This window comes from Seriola aureovittata, chromosome 10, assembly GCF_021018895.1.
Source record: "Seriola aureovittata isolate HTS-2021-v1 ecotype China chromosome 10, ASM2101889v1, whole genome shotgun sequence".
NCBI lineage: Eukaryota > Metazoa > Chordata > Actinopteri > Carangiformes > Carangidae > Seriola > Seriola aureovittata.
In genome coordinates, this window is record NC_079373.1 from 27,654,773 (window position 1) to 27,673,159 (window position 18,387).

Below are 18,387 nucleotides of genomic sequence, written 5' to 3' on the forward strand. Positions count from 1 at the left end.
GTCATCTGTTTTGTATTGTTTCACCTCACTAGGTCCGATAGCTCCGGCTGTCCTTTACCCTACTAGACTTAATGTATTAATATGAAAGTAATCTGTGTGGGCTCTAACGAGACATACATTTATACTAAATCTAATGTCCTGATGCAGGATGTTGATAATGAAATACAGTGACCTGTTAATAAATAAAAGACTTTGCATCAGCACAAAAAGAACTTTATTTATTTTCTTGCTCATTCACAGACGCTCAAGATGATTTTCCAGTAATTTCTGCAGAGTGAAATTTTAACAGTCACTTTCATCGTGTTTGTCTCAGGTTGAGTGTCTCAGTTCATAAAAAGCATCTGCACTAAATATTTATGTTTCTAATTTAACTCTGAACCTTGGAGAGTTTATGAACTCTCTCTGAGACAGAACATCTTCACACAGCGCCCCCTAGAGGCTGCTCTGTCACCGCACACAGAAACTTTACTTTAAAAAATTGCTGAAATCACAAACTATTTATTCCAGAAAACAAAGGAGCGAGTCTCTGCACGAACATGAACTAAATGAGGTTTACAGGAGGTGCGTAACCATGACAACCCTGCAGGCCTACAGCTATAACAACCACCAGCACAGACTGCAGCCTTAACGTATGAACGAGCTCAATCGCCGTGGTAACGGCAGGTCAGAACAGCATGGACTGTAGCGACTTGCGGACGGTGGCCATCTCCTGCTGTTGCTGTGGAAACATGACAGACAACATGACAGACAACCCATCAGAATCATCTTGTAAAGCACTTCTCATAGTTTCTTATTATTTTATTATTACTGAGGGTGTGTGTGCTTCACTCTCTACGTTTGTTCTGCTCAGGTGTGTTTCAGATGCTCGATATAGAAGTTCTGAGCAATGAATCAATATCAACAGCTGATGTTTTATTTTTTGATTTTTTTGTTTGTGCTGTAGCTTCATTTCACGTGGTGAAAAATCTGAGAGAATCAAATAAAGTTACACATTTGATTATTTATGGTAAATTGATTAGAGAATTTAATCTGGTTTACTGAAACACCCGTTTATGTCATCAATGAAATCACTGAAATATTTAACGAGTGTCAGAGTAACACTGACTCTGTCTTTGTAGTTTGCTGTTACTGCTCGGTTCTTCAGTGACGGTTTCACTGAAGCATTCAACAGCTTTAGTGTAGACACTTTATTTACCGTCTGCCTTGACTGTAAAATATTTATAATGGTTTGTAACATTACAACTTCACTGCACATCAGACGTCTGCGAAAGACTGAACTCACCGTGTCCATGAGGATCTTCTTCTGCAGCGTGGCCATCTCTTTCCTCAGCTCTTGTTGCGCCCCCTGCAGGAAAGCCTCATGGCCCTTCTCCATGTCCTCCATGTTCTGGAGGAAACAGGTACGACCTCACTTCAGCTGCTCCATGAAACCAGTAAGGACTGATGGTTTTCACTGATACTTTTCTTACTTTTCATGCTCTTACTAAGTAATTCCACTTTCTTTTATATGACATCTTTGCCAGCATATAACAATATGACTCCTAATAATATAGTTATATAAGAAATAAAATCAGAATAGAAACAGAATCTAAAATCAATAAGTATTTCTATTTTATGTTATTTACTTTAGATTCTGTTTCTATTCTTATTTTATTTATTACATTTTCCCATTGTGCTGCTATTCTTTTTTGCTGCTGTGTCAAATTTGAATTTCCTCTAACGGGGGATCAATAAAGGTTTATCTTATCTCACCTTTATCAGTTTAAAAATAGGTTATCTTTTTATGGTCCACATATGAATGTTACACAAGGTCAGAGGTCACGACAGTACTGGGGATTCTCCAGCCATTTTTTTGTTAAAATCACATAAAAAAACATATTATAAGAAACTCTGCTGCCCAGCTCAGACTGGAGACCTTTGTAAATTAAATTCAAGACTTTTTAATACCTTTTAATGACTTTTTTGAGTTCACTTCCTTCCAAGACCTCCCCTGTGTTTCCAACACATCAGATTCTTTTCATTTTAACTTGACATTATGGATACTGGCATGAATTACACCCAGCAGATTCTACCTGAACATAAAAAGACATGGATGTGATGTGAGATGTATAAACAGACTTGTGTTTGAAGGATTCTGTGGTGTCAGGAGGCTGACAGGAAGCAGAGTGAAGCATAACACAGGACCAACATTACAACACTCGACAGTCACATCAGAACGAGTGAGCACAGTCACCTTGACAAACTGCTCGTACAGCTCTCTGACAGTCTTCAGCTTCTGGTTCTGCACGACTCTGGCCTGCTGCAGGATCTTCTGCTGCTGTCTGAACAGATTCTGCAGAGAGAAGAGTTCATCACCCACATGTTCACAGAGCATCAGACCTGCGGTCCCGTCTAACCAATCAACCAAGCAAGTGAACTGACATTGAGCTTTTCCTCCTGCTCCTCAGCTCGCTGGGCTTCAGTCTCCCACTGCTGCAGCGCCGTGGACACCTGCTGAGAATACTGCTGAGTCATCTTCTGCCTGCAAACACACACCGTAGTCACCATGATGACACAGATAAACATTTCTTCTACAGCAGGCGATGCTCATTGTTTCAGTCTGTTTAGCTCTGGTATAAACACCAATATTCTACTGAAAATGTGAAACTGTCATAATTTTGGTGAGATTTTTAAGAGATAAAATGATTGAATGGTAAAGAAAATAAACATTTATTTTGGCTGGATGCTCAGTCATGTGACTCGTCCTGGTGTCATGAAGGAGAAAGTCGAACCTCTGGCTGTGATAGTTGTTCCACAGCTGCTCCAGTTTGTGTTGACTTCCCTTCATGTAGTTCTTTGTGAGACACTCCAGACGTTTCTTCTTGGCCTGCATCACCTTGCTGATATCAGCTGGAAGCAAATAAAATAGCACTGCCTGTAGTTTCTGACACACTTAGCAAGAGAGTTGCATATTATTTTCCGATATGTGCCGATACAATGCTTTAATCTAAGGTATCAAGACAAAAATGATAGTTTTTCTATTCCTTACTTTGCTGGGTATGAGGACATTCGTCTAAACACTGTTTTCTAACTTATTTTAAGGCTTACAAAAGCTAAACTCAGAATAAAATCATTAATACTCTGGCTGTTTGGTATGTGTATATACTGTGGGTCTGAGAAATGACGAGGAAAAAAACATGAAATACTTTTAGTCCTGTTTAGACTGGGGTGCTGGGGCACTTTAGCCTCTTGTGGCCAAAATCAGTATTACAAAAATAAACAAAAAAATCACTTGCTTATCAAGTTGATCAGTAATTACTCACCAGTGATCAGCTACTTACCTCCAAATTTCTCCAACATAGACTGGACCTCATTTCTGAAGCACAGAGAGAGAAAACTTATTTTCACAGTGGTGGGAACTAAGTACATTTATTCAAAGTGCTGTACCGAAGTATAATCTTATGGTACTTCTACTTTACTTGAGTATTTCCATTTTATTCTGCTTTATACTTCTGCCTCAAAACACTAATACTGTGTTGTTGTTTACTGCATTACATTTTTCTGACAGTTTTAAAACTACTATTACTTTCCGATCAGGATTTTAACATTTAAAATTGAAAAAAAAAACAACATTTGCTAAGATTAGAAAATACAACACACTGACGAAGATAAAATCAGTGGTACTTTTAAAAGGATCAGAGTACATTGCTTTCATACTCTAACTCTTTTAGCATTTATTTCATAGTATCAGTAAACTTAATCTCTAAATAAAGCAGTGATTAAATAGTATTAATACTGAGTCATTACCCAACAGCGCAGGTTGCCTCCCCTGCTTCAAACTCAGCTGCAGGTCTCTTCTTTGCCAGCTTGTCCACTATTGGAGTTTCATCTTAGAACAATCATCAAAATTCAAAATGAATGTCCTTTTACTCAGTTAACCAGAGAGGTGTGAAACACCAGGTGAATCCACAGTAACCTTACACTCACCTTCTCTAACTTCATCCTCTGAACCGCTCAGCTCTTTCTTTTCATCTTCTACAATAAAATCAAAGACCTTTTTATCCGATTTTTCCTCTGGATGTTTCTTCTTCATCTGTTTTCTCCCAGTTGCCATTCTTCCTGTCTGGTTTGCTACCGGCATATATTTAGTTAAGTATGGTGAAATTTAAACTGCTCACCTAGTAGATAACACAGAGCTCTGCTAATGGCGGCTAACAGTATCCGCCTAAGTTAGCTTAGATTGCGATGCTAATGTAGCTAGCTACGGTTTGAAAAAAAAAAACCTTAACAAGTTGACACAACTCGGTTTTAGTCAACTCTTAAAATCAAACGGACCTCTGCTCTCTCTATTCTAACTTTACTTTCTGACAGAGATTAGACTCCAATAGTTGGTTACAACATAAATTAAACCGACCAAAGTTAACCTAGCTAGCAAGAGACGATGCGATTCCCGCCAGAACAAGACGTAAAGGAGCCGGCTTAAAGGGCCATACCAATGTTTTTAACAGCAAACGCTCGGTCCCAAATTAAATTCTAAAATGCTTTAAATGCTTCGTTTTCTCATTGTTAACTGTTCAGAGGTTGGGCAATATTTTTGCTAATGTTTCCCCAGACCTCCAGAAACCAGCCACCGCTCTAGAGCTGAAACCATTAATTGATTAATTACTCTTAAATTCAATGTTACCAGTTTCTGAAGTCTGAAGATTTGGTAGCTTCCCACTTTTTTTCTGACAGTGAACTCAACACTATTATTCAGACAAACGAAGACTTCACGGCTTCAGGCAATAATGCGCCATTTTTCACTGTTCTGACATTTTACACTAAACAACCAATTTATTATTAAGTAAAAAGCCCAATTCTTCAACACTATAAGCCCCAAAAAAGGACACAAGGCCAAAACTAAAATATAAGTACTTTTCAATCAAAGGATTATTTTGATCGCTGATAAATGATAAATTAATCTATGACATGTAAAAACTTCAAAACTTCATACCAAAATATTTTGTATTTTTGCTTGAAAAAAAATTGCATTTTACAAGTGATGTGAAAAAAATTACAATTATTTCCAGATTTCAGCATCTTAAAGAAGATTTGTTGCTTTAAACTCAGGTTTTTGGGAATATTTGGACTTTTGGTCCAAAAAAACTGGTTGGTTTGTAGACTAATTGATTAATCCAAATAAATGGCAGAAGGAAAATAATAATTAATTGCAGTGATAAAATATTTTAACACTTTAAAAATCACACTTATGATTGAACTCTTGTCTTAGCAATTTTTTATGTAAAAAAAGTTCAGAAAAACAATCAACAAATCCACATATACACAACATCCTGCCATACTGAAATAAAAATATAACAATACAGTCAAAGTTTATATTTTACTGTTTATCCTGAAGTGCATGAGAATTATTTTTATTGTGTAATAGAAACAGTCATTTGTGGCTATGATTTTTATGTTCATGAGGTCAAAGGTCAAACTTTTCTTCACAAATACAATGTCCATTCTCTTCATAGTCCTCTCTTGTCACCACCATCTCGTCGTAGTCCGGGTTATGGGCCAGCAGCTTCCCTCCTTCCCACGAGTAACTGATTGGACTGCAGGACAAAACAAAGAACCACAGGACGTCTTTGAGGGGAGACATAAGCTTGAATCTTTTTCACTGAGCAGATTTCTTGAAGAGAGCTGTGGCCGAGAGTCAGCTCTCTCGCCTTCAGACCGCGGCTCAGTGCTGTAGTCACTTACTTTGCAGGTAGTAGGACTGACACAGGGAGGTGGGCGGGGACGAGAGATCGCAGCTCCGCCTCCAGCCGCTCTCTGAAGCCTGGAAACAAAGTGTTCCCTCCGGTCAGGACGATGTTCTGGTAGAAGTGGGGCTGCATCTCTGGTGGCAGAGGAAACTGTTAGAGACTTTGCACACAAGGACAGAAAATAAAGAAATGAGATGTGATTCTGAGCAACAGCAGGAATCAGCTGACCTTCTGGCAGGGACTCGATGGAGTGGACGATGGCCTCTGAGATGCCCATCTCCTGGATGCCGATGTCTGACGGGTGAAAGAGCATCTCAGGAACAGCAAAGCGCTCGTTGGCTAGCCTCAGGATCTGCTCTCCTGTCTTGTATTTTCCGTTGAACACCATCTCCTCTCGAGGCTGTTGGACAGAAAGACTGATGAGGACGGCAGCGGTGAACCCGGCAGTGAATCAAGCCCAGCATGGCTCCACTTCTTAAAAAAAGATGGAAGCTGTCTCACCTTACAGAAGCCCTTTTTGATTGAGCTGAAATCTGGGAGAACATAATCCCTCATCACAGTGTTCTCCTCCCCCTTCATCCTGAGAACAGACGCCACAGAAGAAGCCATGAGGTTTCTGATCCAGCTCAGGTCAGAAACCTCATGAAACTCTGGCTCTACCAGGTGCAGACAGAGCAGGTGCTTCATCACAACATGTGCTTAAACAACATGCACCTGAAGCTGACCTTTGACCTTTTGGATATAAAATGTTAAAACTTTAAATTGTGTCATAATTAGTGTATGAATAAATATGTTAATTATGTTTTGTGAGGTCACAAAAGTCACAGATAGAAAATCACAAATTCCCTAAAGACGTTCCTGAGATACTGCGTTCACCAGACTCAGACAGACGACCTGAAGCCTCTGGTGCTGTGTGTGTGTGTGTGTGTGTGTGTGTGTGTGTGTGTGTGTGTGTGTGTGTGTGTGTGCTCACTGTGCGATCTCCATGTCCTTGTAAAACTGCTGAGAGACGTAGCACACGTCTTCTTTCACCTGGTTGATCACATGAGTTTCATCCATGACATGTAACTGCCTGAAAGGAAGAGACATTATTTTATTTCACTGATTTGATTATTGACGGGAAACACTGATCTGACATCTACACATTAAAGTCCTCTGTGTTCTGTCATCTACACGGAAACAACCACTGTGGTGGAAACAGTATTCACACCTTTTACTCAAGTTACAGATACAACTATTCAAAAATACTCCATCACAAAGTAAAAGTACTGCAATTAAAATCCCATTGAAGAGAAAGTTCTGTCAGTAGTATTATCAGCTGCCTGTATTTACAGTTCCACAGTAGAAGTACTTCCTGTATTTACAGTACCACAGTAAAAGTACTTCATTGTACAGTAAACTGTCACTGATCTCTGATTGTCTGACATCATCAGATCATTGACTCAGAGTCCCGCGTCTTTGGTGAAACTGAAAACAACTGAAAACAAGCAGACACAGCTCCTCGCTGATTTTATAAGAGGAAGTATATATATTTGTATTTTATAAACTTATCACGTTTGTTATTTAAACTGTTAACTACTGACTCCAGCTGTCAGGTCGATGTAGAGCAGTAAAAAGTCCAATATTTCCCTCTGCAATGTGGAGGAGGAGAAGTACTAAGTTGTAGAAAATGTAAATACTCATCCAAAGTAAATTGTACTTAAACAAAGTACTTGAGTAAATGTGCTGTTACTTTGCACCAGTGACTGTTCTACAATCTGAGGTGGAACCAAACACCAGGTAGAAGCAACAGAAGCCCCAGTCTGAGTGAGGTGGATTCACCGATATGAAATGATCTCCTTCAGGTGATTGGTCAGTAGCTTCCCTCCTACATTGATCCTGCAAATAAACAAAGACAAACAACAGCCCATGAACATGTTGCTGTCATCACGGCAGGTTGGAGGTGAATGATGCTGCTGCTGCTCTCTGACCTGCGGACGCCCTCCTTCATTTTCTTGCTGCGGCAGTAAGGGGAGATGTGTGTGAAGGAGAATCCGCTGTCGACCACCAGACAGCAGAGCTCTGACGGTTTGGTGTGGAAGTAGTGATGAGCGCTGAGCGAGCCCGCTGCGTGAACACAGACACACACCAGATTACACACAGATAAAACGTATATCTGACAACCGCTAACGCTGCGAAAGCCTAGACCAGAAACTTAGTCACATCCTGAGTCCAAATCTTTAGTTGTCACTGTGTCTTCCCCACGAACTGTGAGTTAAACCACATGAGCATTTTAACATTAACAACCCGCAGGTGGCTCCAATAATACGTCCTTTTACATTGAAGTTTGGGCAAACGCCTGAATTCTGCTGTGTGGGTTGTGCGGTGTGTATTGCCTTCATTTAATCTTTTAATCTTGCACTTTAATGAGATATTATCTATTTTATAATCTGTGTTTTACTCTGTTTTCTTATTGTGCTTTTTACCTTTATGCTTCTTTTATTTCTCTTAAGAACACTGAATGACCTCTGTGTGTGATAATGTGCTGTACAACTGTTACTGCAGTGAGCACATCATGGACCTCAGAGCAACTTCTCAGATCTGAAGAGACTGAAGAGAAGGATTTTGCCTCTCTTGGATGTCTGAACTCATTTCCAACTGAGAGAGAATCCACTGAATGAATGAATGAATGATGAATATTTTGACTCACTGTTTGTCCTGAGAGCCGACTGGAACTGGTATTCCTCGAACAGGATCTCGTTCATCGACTCCTGAATGGAGGTGAAGTTGAAGTACGGCTCCGTGATGATGATGCTGGTGTCTGCAAATTCCACCTGGACCCAGAAAACACCAACATCAGCAGAGGGGAGGGCGAAGAGATCAGGTTAGATTAGTAGACGCCTTCGTGAAGAAAAGACACTGAACAAAAATGAAGCTAATTAAAACACCTTAAACATCTCTTTTCCAAACAGGTGATCCCACACTTTCCTCTGGACGTCCCAGTTGACCAGATAACCCTGAGAACATGGAGCAACAGAGAAGAAATGATCAGGAGTCCAGACCAGATGTGACCTGGTGTTGTAAAGCTGCAGAGTCTACATGTGACTAAACTCTCTCACCTTCTGGAAGGGGAGGATGTAGAAGAGACCTGAAGGATCTTTGATCTCATCGAGCTGATTGGCAGTGAAGGTTTTTAATCTGGACGTCTTGGAGCGAAACTGGCAGTTTGGGATGACGCTGAGAGAGAAAGAGAGAAAGAAGATTACACAGAGTAACACGGGTTTCTGCAGTAATCACCAGGTAAATGCAGGACTTTTTAAGACCTGTTAAGTTGTTGTTTTCCACGCCATAACCTTAAATGTCAGGATGCAACTCAACAAAATGCTCCTGGCATCACAGTGTAGTTTTAGTTAGTTCATTTATTCAATAGGGACGATGCAATTCAACATAGTTTCAAAACAAAGCATGAAACTAATGTGTTGTACAAAGAGTTTATAGCTGTTTCTAATTCTCCACTTCTCTCCCTAGTTGAGCTTTTACATGTATAATGTCATTAAAACAGTCAATAGCAAAAACAACACAAGTGATAATATCCTACAATTAACTAATAATACACAGATGTTCAGTCTGAACAGAGACAACAACAACAACAACAACAACAACAACAACAACAAGCTACACATAGAGACAATTAGCTAGAAATGAGTTCAGCTCTTTGCTTTTAGCAGAACTTTATTGTAAAGGAATTTATATCTGGGGTTAATTTGATTTCAGGTGGTGATGTGTTGCAGAGTTGACAGACCTTTATGGAGAAAGCTGATTTATTTTAAAGCTGATTTATTTTACAGTTGCCTTTCAGCACAGTTCCTCTTGCGTACATCTGCAGAGACTCTGCGGCTAAACTGTTCATACATTCATCAACCAATCTGAGAAAAAATAAATCTCTCAAAACTAAGCAGATCGTATCTTTTCATTATATGGTATATTCATTAAACTTGAATTGTAGTTTGAGGCCTGATGTCTTATATTTGGTCTTAAAACGTGTTTTCAGGGACCTTGTTTACCAAGCAGAGAAATCTTTAAACGCGTTAAATCTTCTGCGTTACTGAATGTTATGTATAACATCACAGCTGGAGGTTATATAATCTACAGTGATCATTGTTACTGTTCTGATGATGATGATGATGATGTTAGCAGTAACGTTAGCTCCCGTGTTAACGTGAGCTAGCTTACCTGACTTTCTCCTGACTGTATCCTATTTTCGCCGTGTAAGCTCCGTTGTCCAGAACTAACGTCGCCATTTTAAAACCGTCCACATAAAACAGACACGTTTTAATAAAGTTTATTTCAGACTTAATAAAACAAAGCACATTACGACAAATTCGACAAACAAAACTCCGCCATTATGACTCCGTTTACTCGTCCCGCCAATCGGCTTCTTCTTCCTTCCAGTTTTCGTCACGCTTGACGCACTGGATCAGCCAATCGGGATCGTCTTCTCTCTTCTCCTTTATGTTCATTGGCGGTTGGTGTAGCCAATCAGATATGAGGTTTACTGTCCTTTCAGAAAAGTGCTCGGGTGGAAACAGATGAGTTTCTCTGTAGAATCCGTCAAAGTAACAGGGATTTATTTAGACCAGGCGTCACCAAATGGCGGACCGCGGTCCGGGCACGGACCCAGTGACGGTTCTGCCCGGACCCGTGAAAATTATATTATAATTATAATATTAGGCCTAATAAAAAGATAAATCATTCGTGCATGCGCAGCTAACTAAGTTTATACGACAGAAACGTCATCAATAGCCAAGCCAATCAAATCGATTGTTTACCTTTCAGCACCAGAGAATTGGGGGGGGGGGGGGGGGGGTGAAAATGGCTTGAGAAAAGTAGACAGTGAAAACCGAACTTTTAAAGATGAATGGACGGACCAATAAATGTTCGTCCTGCCTGCAGCCAGTTCTAAACCTGTGTGTCATATGCTGTGAAACTGTGGCGTTAATAACAAGGAGCAACGTTAAGCGTCACTATGAGACCAAACACGGATCGTTTGATGAAACATCCCCGCAGAAGTCCGCAGTGAGTCTACCCGTGTCCTCACACACGCATTTACAGGCCAGCAACGTGCAGATGAGTGCTCACTAATGATTGCGTGGATTTTGGCGCAACACAAGAAACATTGAGCGATGGGACAGTGGAAGTGAAGGAGTGCTTAAATGCGGCTGCAGAGACTTTACTTGACAGGAAACAAAAAAACGACATGTGTGAAAAAATCAAGCAAATCCCATCGTCAGCTTCAACAACAACCAGAGAATCTGAACTATTAGCAGAGGATCGACTGGCACAGCTTGATGCAGCTGTTCAAACGCAGTATGCATATCCTTAGCCACTGATGAGTCCACAGATGTGACAGATAATGTCCAGCTTTTGGTGAATGTGAGATTTCTTCACAAAGAGAAGAGAGATGTGTGAGGGCCTGTTGGGTTTAATGCCACTAGTTAATACATGGTTAAAATAGGGGGTGGGCAGCTCAAAGGTCTTTTGTTTAGAAGAAGAAGAAGAAATTCAGTTACTTGAAATGTAGTAAAGACAACTACAGTAATGTTTTCCATTCAAGTGCCATACAAGTTCAGACTTATCAGTATGTTTAAAGTATATAACACTTTAAATTTGACAATAAATGACATAGAAAAGTATGTATGTTGCTCAGGGTGCATTTCGAGTGACAATATAAGATTCGGACCTTTGCTGGGAGGATATTTTTGTAACTGGACCTCTTTGAGGCCGAACAGCAGCTTTTACAACGAGGAGAATCAACAGCTCTCACATTGATAAATGATGTTTGATGATGATATAAAGTGTTTCAGTCTGACAGTCTTCACATTCAGGTTTTACAGACAAAACTTTATTTTATTTTGTTTATTAGTAAATCATGATGCAATGTTGTAGATTTAACCACCCAAACACTGTATCATGCAAATTATGGTTTTACACAGTAATGCAAAAAATAAAATAAAATAAAAATAGGTTTTCTGAAGGATCTCATTTAGTTTTGTTGTAAGTGTTGAGTATGTAGGTGTGTATGCTAAACAGCTGCCCAGAGATGTTCAATTAAAAATCATGGATGGGAAAGAAAACCAACGAATATTCACATTTCAGACTCTGAAAGTGTTGAATCTATATCTGATTTTTCAGGGTCATTATGTTTAATATAAGCATAATATTACATTAAATATCCCTTTAAATCAATATATGATGAACATTTTTTTAAAGGAACTTCAAATAGAAATGACCATCTCAAAATCCTTTATTCCTCAAAGTGTTTGTTCTGGATTCTGATGAATTTTGTCTGAATATCGATTACGCATTGATTATTGCTAATGTTTTTATTATGAAGTGGTTCAGTTCATTGATAATTGTTGAGAAAAATCTGTTTTTCATCTGATTTACACGTGTGCAATTTGGATATTTAGTAAAAAATAACTGATAATTCTCCATCATTGTCTTTATAATTCAACAGCAGCAGCTTCACCTGATACATGCTAAAATAACCTGCTAACAAACTTGTAAACTGTGCAGAAGCATTTAAAATCCCTTTATTACTTTACTACAGTAATTAAAAACATTTAGTTATTACAATAATAAACAGATGTAGTCATACATTCGTCATACAATTACAGAACATGTATCCAGACTCAGACAGAAGAGAACAGTCGACATGACTCCAGTTTATTTTCCAAAGAACAGCTCCACCCAACTAATCTAACATTTCCATCTAAGCTTTGACATTCTTTCAGATGTAACGTGCACGTCCAATAGAAATGTGACACCTGGACAAGCAGAGGAAACATTTACCTGTGTCAGCATTCAGCCGTCTCAGTAACATTCACATTATATCATCCAGTAATTTACATACCAGACTGTAGTTCTCTGTCAGGTTTTCATGCTTCGTCCACATTCTACTTTCAACAAAGTCTCATCATATCACCTGTTCCCAGGTGAGTTTCCCCTGCTGAGTGTTCCTGGTGTGGTTCCTGGTTTCAGGACGCAGCAGGTCACCCCGGGTCACTCCGGGTCACTCCGGGTCACCCCGGGTCACTCCGGGTCACTCCGGGTCACTCCGGGTCACCCCGGGTCACCCCGGGTCACTCCGGGTCACTCCGGGTCACTCCAGGTACTTCGGGATGCATCCTTGCAGTTCGATGAGCTCGGGCCAGTTGTCGTATTTATTCTTGGCGTTGTCGTTCTTCATGATCTGAAAACAAACAACAACAACAACAACTGATTCCTACTCAAGCCAAACAACATCAACAAGAAAGCAGATAACCTTTTAATGACATTATTAGTCCATTAATCAATCTATTGATTGATTTGTGTTTGTTTGTTTGTTTTTTATCTAATGGTTTTTTACATTTCAGGGAACTGGAACCATCTCACTCTAAAATATTGAACTATTCCTTTAAATTCCTCTTTAAGTGGATGAAAACCACATTTCCCAGACTGTGCCATCAAGTAAAATATACACAAGCTTCTTCTTTCTCTTTTTTCTCGGATGTTAAATCGTTAATAAAGTCAATTATTTCCGTCTAAGACACTGCAGCATTACATTAAAGCTTCAATGGAAATTTCCATGTAATTCATCCTGATTATCTCTTATGTTTGTGACCATGGTAACGAGTCTATTTGGGGTTAAAATCAGCTGACAGCTGTTACCTTCTCAAAGTTGCTCTTCACTGCTGCTCCTTTCCCCCCGACAAACACCCAGTTATCTCTGAAGCCCAGGGACTTGATCTCAGAGCTTCCCAGCTCAGCGATCAGCTTCCTCACATCTTCATTTAACCTGTCGAATTTAAAACAGACTGATAACAGCTCAGTCTGTGACAGCAGATGAGACAGTAGATGTCGGAGCAGAGAGAGACATTTACTTTGTGGAGGGGTCGTCATAAGACGCCATCAGGACAATAGAACCGTTCTCGATGCTCTTCAGGACTTCCAGGAGAGGTTTCACCTCTGAAACACAAACAGCTTTTAAACCTTCCATCGTTATCGGCTCAAATCATCCGATCAATATCTGATGTCACTCACCTCCGCTGTACATGTCGAAGTGACCGATCTTTATGACCTCCCCTGTTTTACCTGTCAGAGACACAGACTGACGCATCAACCTGCAGCAGCTTCATCGTTAATTAAATAAAAGTCAGAGTGACGCACACTCACCATTTAGTACAACAATGTTTATTCCATATCCAGCGTTGTTTATCACTGATCCAAGGACCCTGAGAAGAGTTTGATACGTTGCACATGTCAGCTGACATCGTTTATATTAATGTGTCATAATGAGTTCTGCAGGAGGAGACAGGAGAGGACAGAGGCTACATGCTACATGCTACAGGCTACAAGCTACAAGCTACAGGCTACAAGCTACATGCTACAGGCTACATGCTACAGGCTACAAGCTACAAGCTACAGGCTACAAGCTACATGCTACAGGCTACAAGCTACAAGCTACAGGCTACAAGCTACATGCTACAGGCTACAGGCTACAAGCTACAAGCTACAGGCTACATGCTACTTGATTTGTGAGGTTGGATAAAAGCAGGAAATGAAGAATGAGAGAAGGAATCTCTCGGGAGGAAACACCTACATCTTGTTCTGGATGCAGATCTTTGGAGCCATGACGTTGGCGGCTCCACTGTGGATGAAGAAACTGATGTGATCGTCTGGGCAACGTCTCTGTGAGGAACACGAGACGCCTGCAGAGGGAAGAACAACGATCCATCAGATCCATCAGATCCACCAGATCCATCAGATCCATCAGATCCACGTCACTGAGTCATCCTGATCAGGTGGAACGGATCACTGACCTGATGGTTTAGAAGAGGTCTTGGAGATCAGCCTGGATCTGTCAAAGCCTTCAGAAAGATCACGGCGCCATTCAGCTGGAAAGTCACAGAGAAGTTACAGTGACAGGTGTTACAGACACCTGCAGAAAGGAACCCGTGTCACTTACAACAGGTTCCAACAGGGACCCATTCACTGTCACACCGTCGACAGGAAATACTCCTGCAGCACAATCCACTTGCCCTGTTTGATCAGGTGGGTATCTGCTAAAGACAGGCTCCGCCCCCCTCACCTGTGGTGTTTTTGAGTGACAGGTGTTCTCTGGTCTGACATCACATGTGCAGGTGTGGAGGTTTATCACATCCACGACCAAACAAACAGTTTTACTTCAAATAAAAACAGAAATGATTTACAAACTGTTGCTTTGGAGACATTTGATTTACTGACACAGTATAAACATGTATGTTTATGTTTGTAGGATTATATCGTAGACAGATGTGTAAATATACATCCATCCATATATGTTGATATATGTTTTTATATTAAACTTGCATAAATTAAATATATATTGTTAACATACAGTGGATGGACAGACTGTATATGGTCACAACATATAATAAAATGTATCTACATATGCACATTTCACCATGTGTTTCATATGTTAAACTTATATCTTCATATATCCAGAGGATGTTTATATGTGACAAGAAAATATTGCCTTATAACTTACAGTACATGTTAACGTCACTCTTGATACATGGGAATATACTGTGTGTGTTTACACTGCAGTCTGCCTGACAGCATTATTATAATAAACTTCATCAGTGTCTGAAAATACAATTCAGTGATTTACTTAATAAACAAGTTCAATAATTAGTGTAAATAAATCCAGATAAACATGTCGAGTCGCAGCAGGTTCAACAACTTCCTGACTGAAATGATCACATACAGTTTCCACACATTAAAACAACACATTAATGAGACGATAGAGTTGTGAGTGTTTCCATGTTCCTACCCATGAAGGTGATGCTGTCATCCGGCAGAACCAAGGTGATGATAATAACCAGGAGCGGAACCAGCACCAGCAGAGCCAGTAAAACCTCTGAGACACAAACACACCATCACTGACCGAGCTGCAGGTCATCCACTCTTCACAGGGCGCACCTGAGGCAGCGCGCACCTGAGGCAGCGTGCAGCGTGCAGCGAGCACCTGAGGCAGCGCGCAGCGTGCAGGGCGCACCTGAGGCAGCGTGCAGCGCGCACCTGAGGCAGCGTGCAGCGCGCAGCGTGCAGCGCGCACCTGAGGCAGCGTGCAGCGCGCACCTGAGGCAGCGTGCAGCGCGCACCTGAGGCAGCGTGCAGCGCGCAGCGTGCAGCGCGCACCTGAGGCAGCATGCAGCGCGCAGCGTGCAGCGCGCACCTGAGGCAGCATGCAGCGCGCAGCGTGCAGCGCGCACCTGAGGCAGCGTGCAGCGTGCAGCGCGCACCTGAGGCAGCGTGTAGCGTGCAGCGCGCACCTGAGGCAGCATGCAGCGTGCAGCGTGCGGCGTGCAGACAAAGGAGCAAACTAGTGTGCACTGTGCAGGTCAGGTCGCTTAGCAACAGTCCAGTACCAGTGCAGATGAGGAACTATTTGTGTTGACGTAGTTAAATAAATGATGGAATAAACAAACACATTATAATCTGTTGTTGCTTATTGAACCAACATGGCGCTGCTCGAACTGTTGAGGGAAATAAAATCACACTGAGGTCGTGATGTTGTTCTGAAGATCATCACGTTTTCCATCGACCTGCGGCCTCGTCCCTCTGAGCCAATCACAGCCGTGCTGATGTCCCTCTGTCCCTCTGAGCCAATCACAGCCGTGCTGATGTACCTCTGTCCCTCTGAGCCAATCACAGCCGTGCTGATGTACCTCTGTCCCTCTGAGCCAATCACAGCCGTGCTGATGTACCTCTGTCCCTCTGAGCCAATCACAGCCGTGCTGATGTCCCTCTGTCCCTCTGAGCCAATCACAGCCGTGCTGATGTCCCTCTGTGTGACATCATGTTTCAGACATGTTTCTCTTTCTTTAACGTGTGAACCAGCGTCAACACAAACTGACCAGATCCTTCCTGAAGGAGGATTATTACAGGACTGTGGCAGTTTAACTGCTGTTCCTAATAAACTGAACACTGAGACGGGACTCTTAAATCTCATTTAATTATTTAGTTTCCTGGTGGGCGGAGTCATCCTCCAACTGTTACAGTGAATAAAAGTGAGCTGACAGAGAAACAGGTTCTGGGTGGAACCATCTGGGACACCAGGTTATGTAACCACAGCAATGACACACACACACACACACACACACACACACACACACACACACACACACACACACACACACACACACACACTCTGATGGAATGAAAACCTACTTTGGTTGATGCGTTGTCGTGTCATTTTTTTGTTTTTCCTGTTGAAGAAAAAGATAAAATGTTAAATCATTTTATCATTATTGTTATTATTAATCATTATTAAAGCTCCTCTCTCTCTCTGAGTCACACTCTGGTTTCAGTCTTGAAGTCGATAGTTTTCTCAAACAGCAGCAACGTGACTGTGACTCTAAATTTTCATTATTCATAAATTTACATTTTCTCACACTTGAATATTCTTTTTAAAATTTCCTCTCCTTTTGAACTTTTGTATTTTTCTCTTTCTTTCTCTTCCTCCCTGCAAACATTTTACACTGAAGAAGAAAATCTTTTTTATTTTGTCTTTTTTTAAATGTAAGAAAATCAAAGAACTAAAGCTGAAAGAGAATAAATTAGTTTGTGGAAAAAGAGATTCAGGTTTCCATCATGTTAAAAACAGAGAAGCTGCCGGACAATGACAGAAATGATGAATCAATAATCAGAGTAGCTGCTGGTTAATTCTCTGTCATGTGACTAATTGATTAATGAATCTAGTAGCAACATAAACTCATAAAACCAGCGTCAAAACTACATCTGAAAACAACAGTAAAGTGAAACACTTCCTACCTTAAAAAGCGCAGACACCTGTGCAGGTGTGTCCTCTGATGACAGACCCCTGTGTGTCTGAATTCAGCCTGAACCCGAGAGGAAAGACTCGAAGTAAAAAGTGTGACTCTCACCTGCGCACACACCTGCCCCGCCGACACTAACCCCGCCGGGCGTTTCTCCCGGAACTGCCCGCCGGGACAAAACAAGCAGATCCTGTTCCAGGGTTACAGCCACTCCGCTGCAGCCGGGAGGGTCCACGAGCCTCACCTGCTGATGACATCATCAAGTGAATGAAAGGAAGTGACCACAACATCGAGCTGACTGGTTTCACACCCAGAGGACATTCACCTGTAATGATGTCGGACAACTTGGATAATGACACTTGTCAAACCTTGTTATTATTTCATGTAAATATTATATTCATTCTTGCAGAACTCCCTCTTTTGCCAAGTTCATGGAAACATGAATAGAAAAGCCACTAAAGTTTATTTCTTGACCTTTGCTTTATTGCGTCTCCTTACCTTGTTTTTTATTTACTTTCCAATATTTATTTTGTTTTAATTTATCTTTCTCCAAATGTTTATTTATTTTTTTGACTGCGCTATTATCACTTCCACCATTGTTTATTGAATATCATTCTTTTCTGGGGGGGGGGGGCAGATAAAGAGAAATCTTTTAAATGTGGAAATAAGTACTAAACTAAGTGAAACACTGTCCTTGGGTATTAGCCTACTCTTTTGATAAAACACGTTCCAAAAAAGTAAAGATGGACACCATTTCCAAGATGGCTGACATTTATGGCAAACAAATCAAATTTTTTTGCAATAAATTCACCCTGGTGTCA

At 40.9% G+C, this 18,387-nt stretch overlaps 3 protein-coding genes across 6 annotated transcripts; all 3 read right to left on the minus strand.

Moving 5' to 3' along the window:
- Positions 1 to 197: 197 nt before the first annotated feature.
- sycp3 (synaptonemal complex protein 3) lies at positions 198 to 4,436 on the minus strand. The gene is made up of 8 exons (XM_056386794.1): positions 3,967 to 4,436; positions 3,787 to 3,868; positions 3,321 to 3,355; positions 2,772 to 2,889; positions 2,422 to 2,521; positions 2,234 to 2,332; positions 1,283 to 1,387; positions 198 to 718 (listed from the first exon to the last, which is right to left on the minus strand). Exons 1-8 carry the CDS (start codon positions 4,118 to 4,120, stop codon positions 665 to 667), a joined length of 747 nt encoding a protein of 248 aa, XP_056242769.1. The 5' UTR covers positions 4,121 to 4,436; the 3' UTR covers positions 198 to 664.
- An 801-nt stretch (positions 4,437 to 5,237) lies between these two features.
- Positions 5,238 to 10,141, minus strand: actr6 (actin related protein 6). Its single transcript, XM_056387375.1, has 11 exons — positions 9,939 to 10,141; positions 8,825 to 8,942; positions 8,654 to 8,722; positions 8,416 to 8,539; positions 7,697 to 7,832; positions 7,548 to 7,604; positions 6,700 to 6,798; positions 6,228 to 6,306; positions 5,955 to 6,126; positions 5,722 to 5,860; positions 5,238 to 5,573 (listed from the first exon to the last, which is right to left on the minus strand). Exons 1-11 carry the CDS (start codon positions 10,004 to 10,006, stop codon positions 5,444 to 5,446), a joined length of 1,191 nt encoding a protein of 396 aa, XP_056243350.1. The 5' UTR covers positions 10,007 to 10,141; the 3' UTR covers positions 5,238 to 5,443.
- A 2,141-nt stretch (positions 10,142 to 12,282) lies between these two features.
- On the minus strand, positions 12,283 to 17,809 carry zgc:101783 (uncharacterized protein LOC447883 homolog). 4 transcript variants are annotated; one of them, XM_056386759.1, is made up of 10 exons: positions 17,675 to 17,809; positions 16,959 to 16,996; positions 15,559 to 15,645; positions 14,567 to 14,641; positions 14,347 to 14,455; positions 13,920 to 13,978; positions 13,788 to 13,838; positions 13,628 to 13,712; positions 13,416 to 13,542; positions 12,283 to 12,957 (listed from the first exon to the last, which is right to left on the minus strand). In XM_056386759.1, exons 2-10 carry the CDS (start codon positions 16,981 to 16,983, stop codon positions 12,868 to 12,870), a joined length of 708 nt encoding a protein of 235 aa, XP_056242734.1. In that variant the 5' UTR covers positions 16,984 to 16,996; positions 17,675 to 17,809; the 3' UTR covers positions 12,283 to 12,867. The 4 variants fall into 4 exon arrangements, with proteins under 4 accessions (XP_056242734.1, XP_056242733.1, XP_056242735.1 ...); XM_056386758.1 differs by having other exon boundaries at positions 17,562 to 17,687; XM_056386760.1 differs by lacking the exon at positions 15,559 to 15,645.
- Positions 17,810 to 18,387: the final 578 nt, after the last annotated feature.

Excerpts from the sequence above, each read along its gene's own strand:
- sycp3 (XM_056386794.1), bottom strand. The coding sequence starts at position 4,120 with ATGCCGGTAGCAAACCAGACAGGAAGAATGGCAACTGGGAGAAAACAG. Across the intron at positions 2,890-3,320 it reads TATGTTGGAGAAATTTGGAG|CTGATATCAGCAAGGTGATG; the intron begins GTAAGTAGCTGA and ends ATTTGCTTCCAG. Across the intron at positions 2,333-2,421 it reads AGCAGGAGGAAAAGCTCAAT|AATCTGTTCAGACAGCAGCA; the intron begins GTCAGTTCACTT and ends TTCTCTCTGCAG.
- actr6 (XM_056387375.1), bottom strand. The coding sequence starts at position 10,006 with ATGGCGACGTTAGTTCTGGACAACGGAGCTTACACGGCGAAAATAGGA. Across the intron at positions 8,723-8,824 it reads ACATCCTCCCCTTCCAGAAG|GGTTATCTGGTCAACTGGGA; the intron begins GTGAGAGAGTTT and ends CCATGTTCTCAG. Across the intron at positions 8,540-8,653 it reads TTGGAAAAGAGATGTTTAAG|GTGGAATTTGCAGACACCAG; the intron begins GTGTTTTAATTA and ends TTCTGGGTCCAG.
- zgc:101783 (XM_056386759.1), bottom strand. The coding sequence starts at position 16,983 with ATGACACGACAACGCATCAACCAAA. Across the intron at positions 13,713-13,787 it reads CTTCGACATGTACAGCGGAG|AGGTGAAACCTCTCCTGGAA; the intron begins GTGAGTGACATC and ends TTTGTGTTTCAG. Across the intron at positions 12,958-13,415 it reads TGAAGAGCAACTTTGAGAAG|ATCATGAAGAACGACAACGC; the intron begins GTAACAGCTGTC and ends GTTTGTTTTCAG.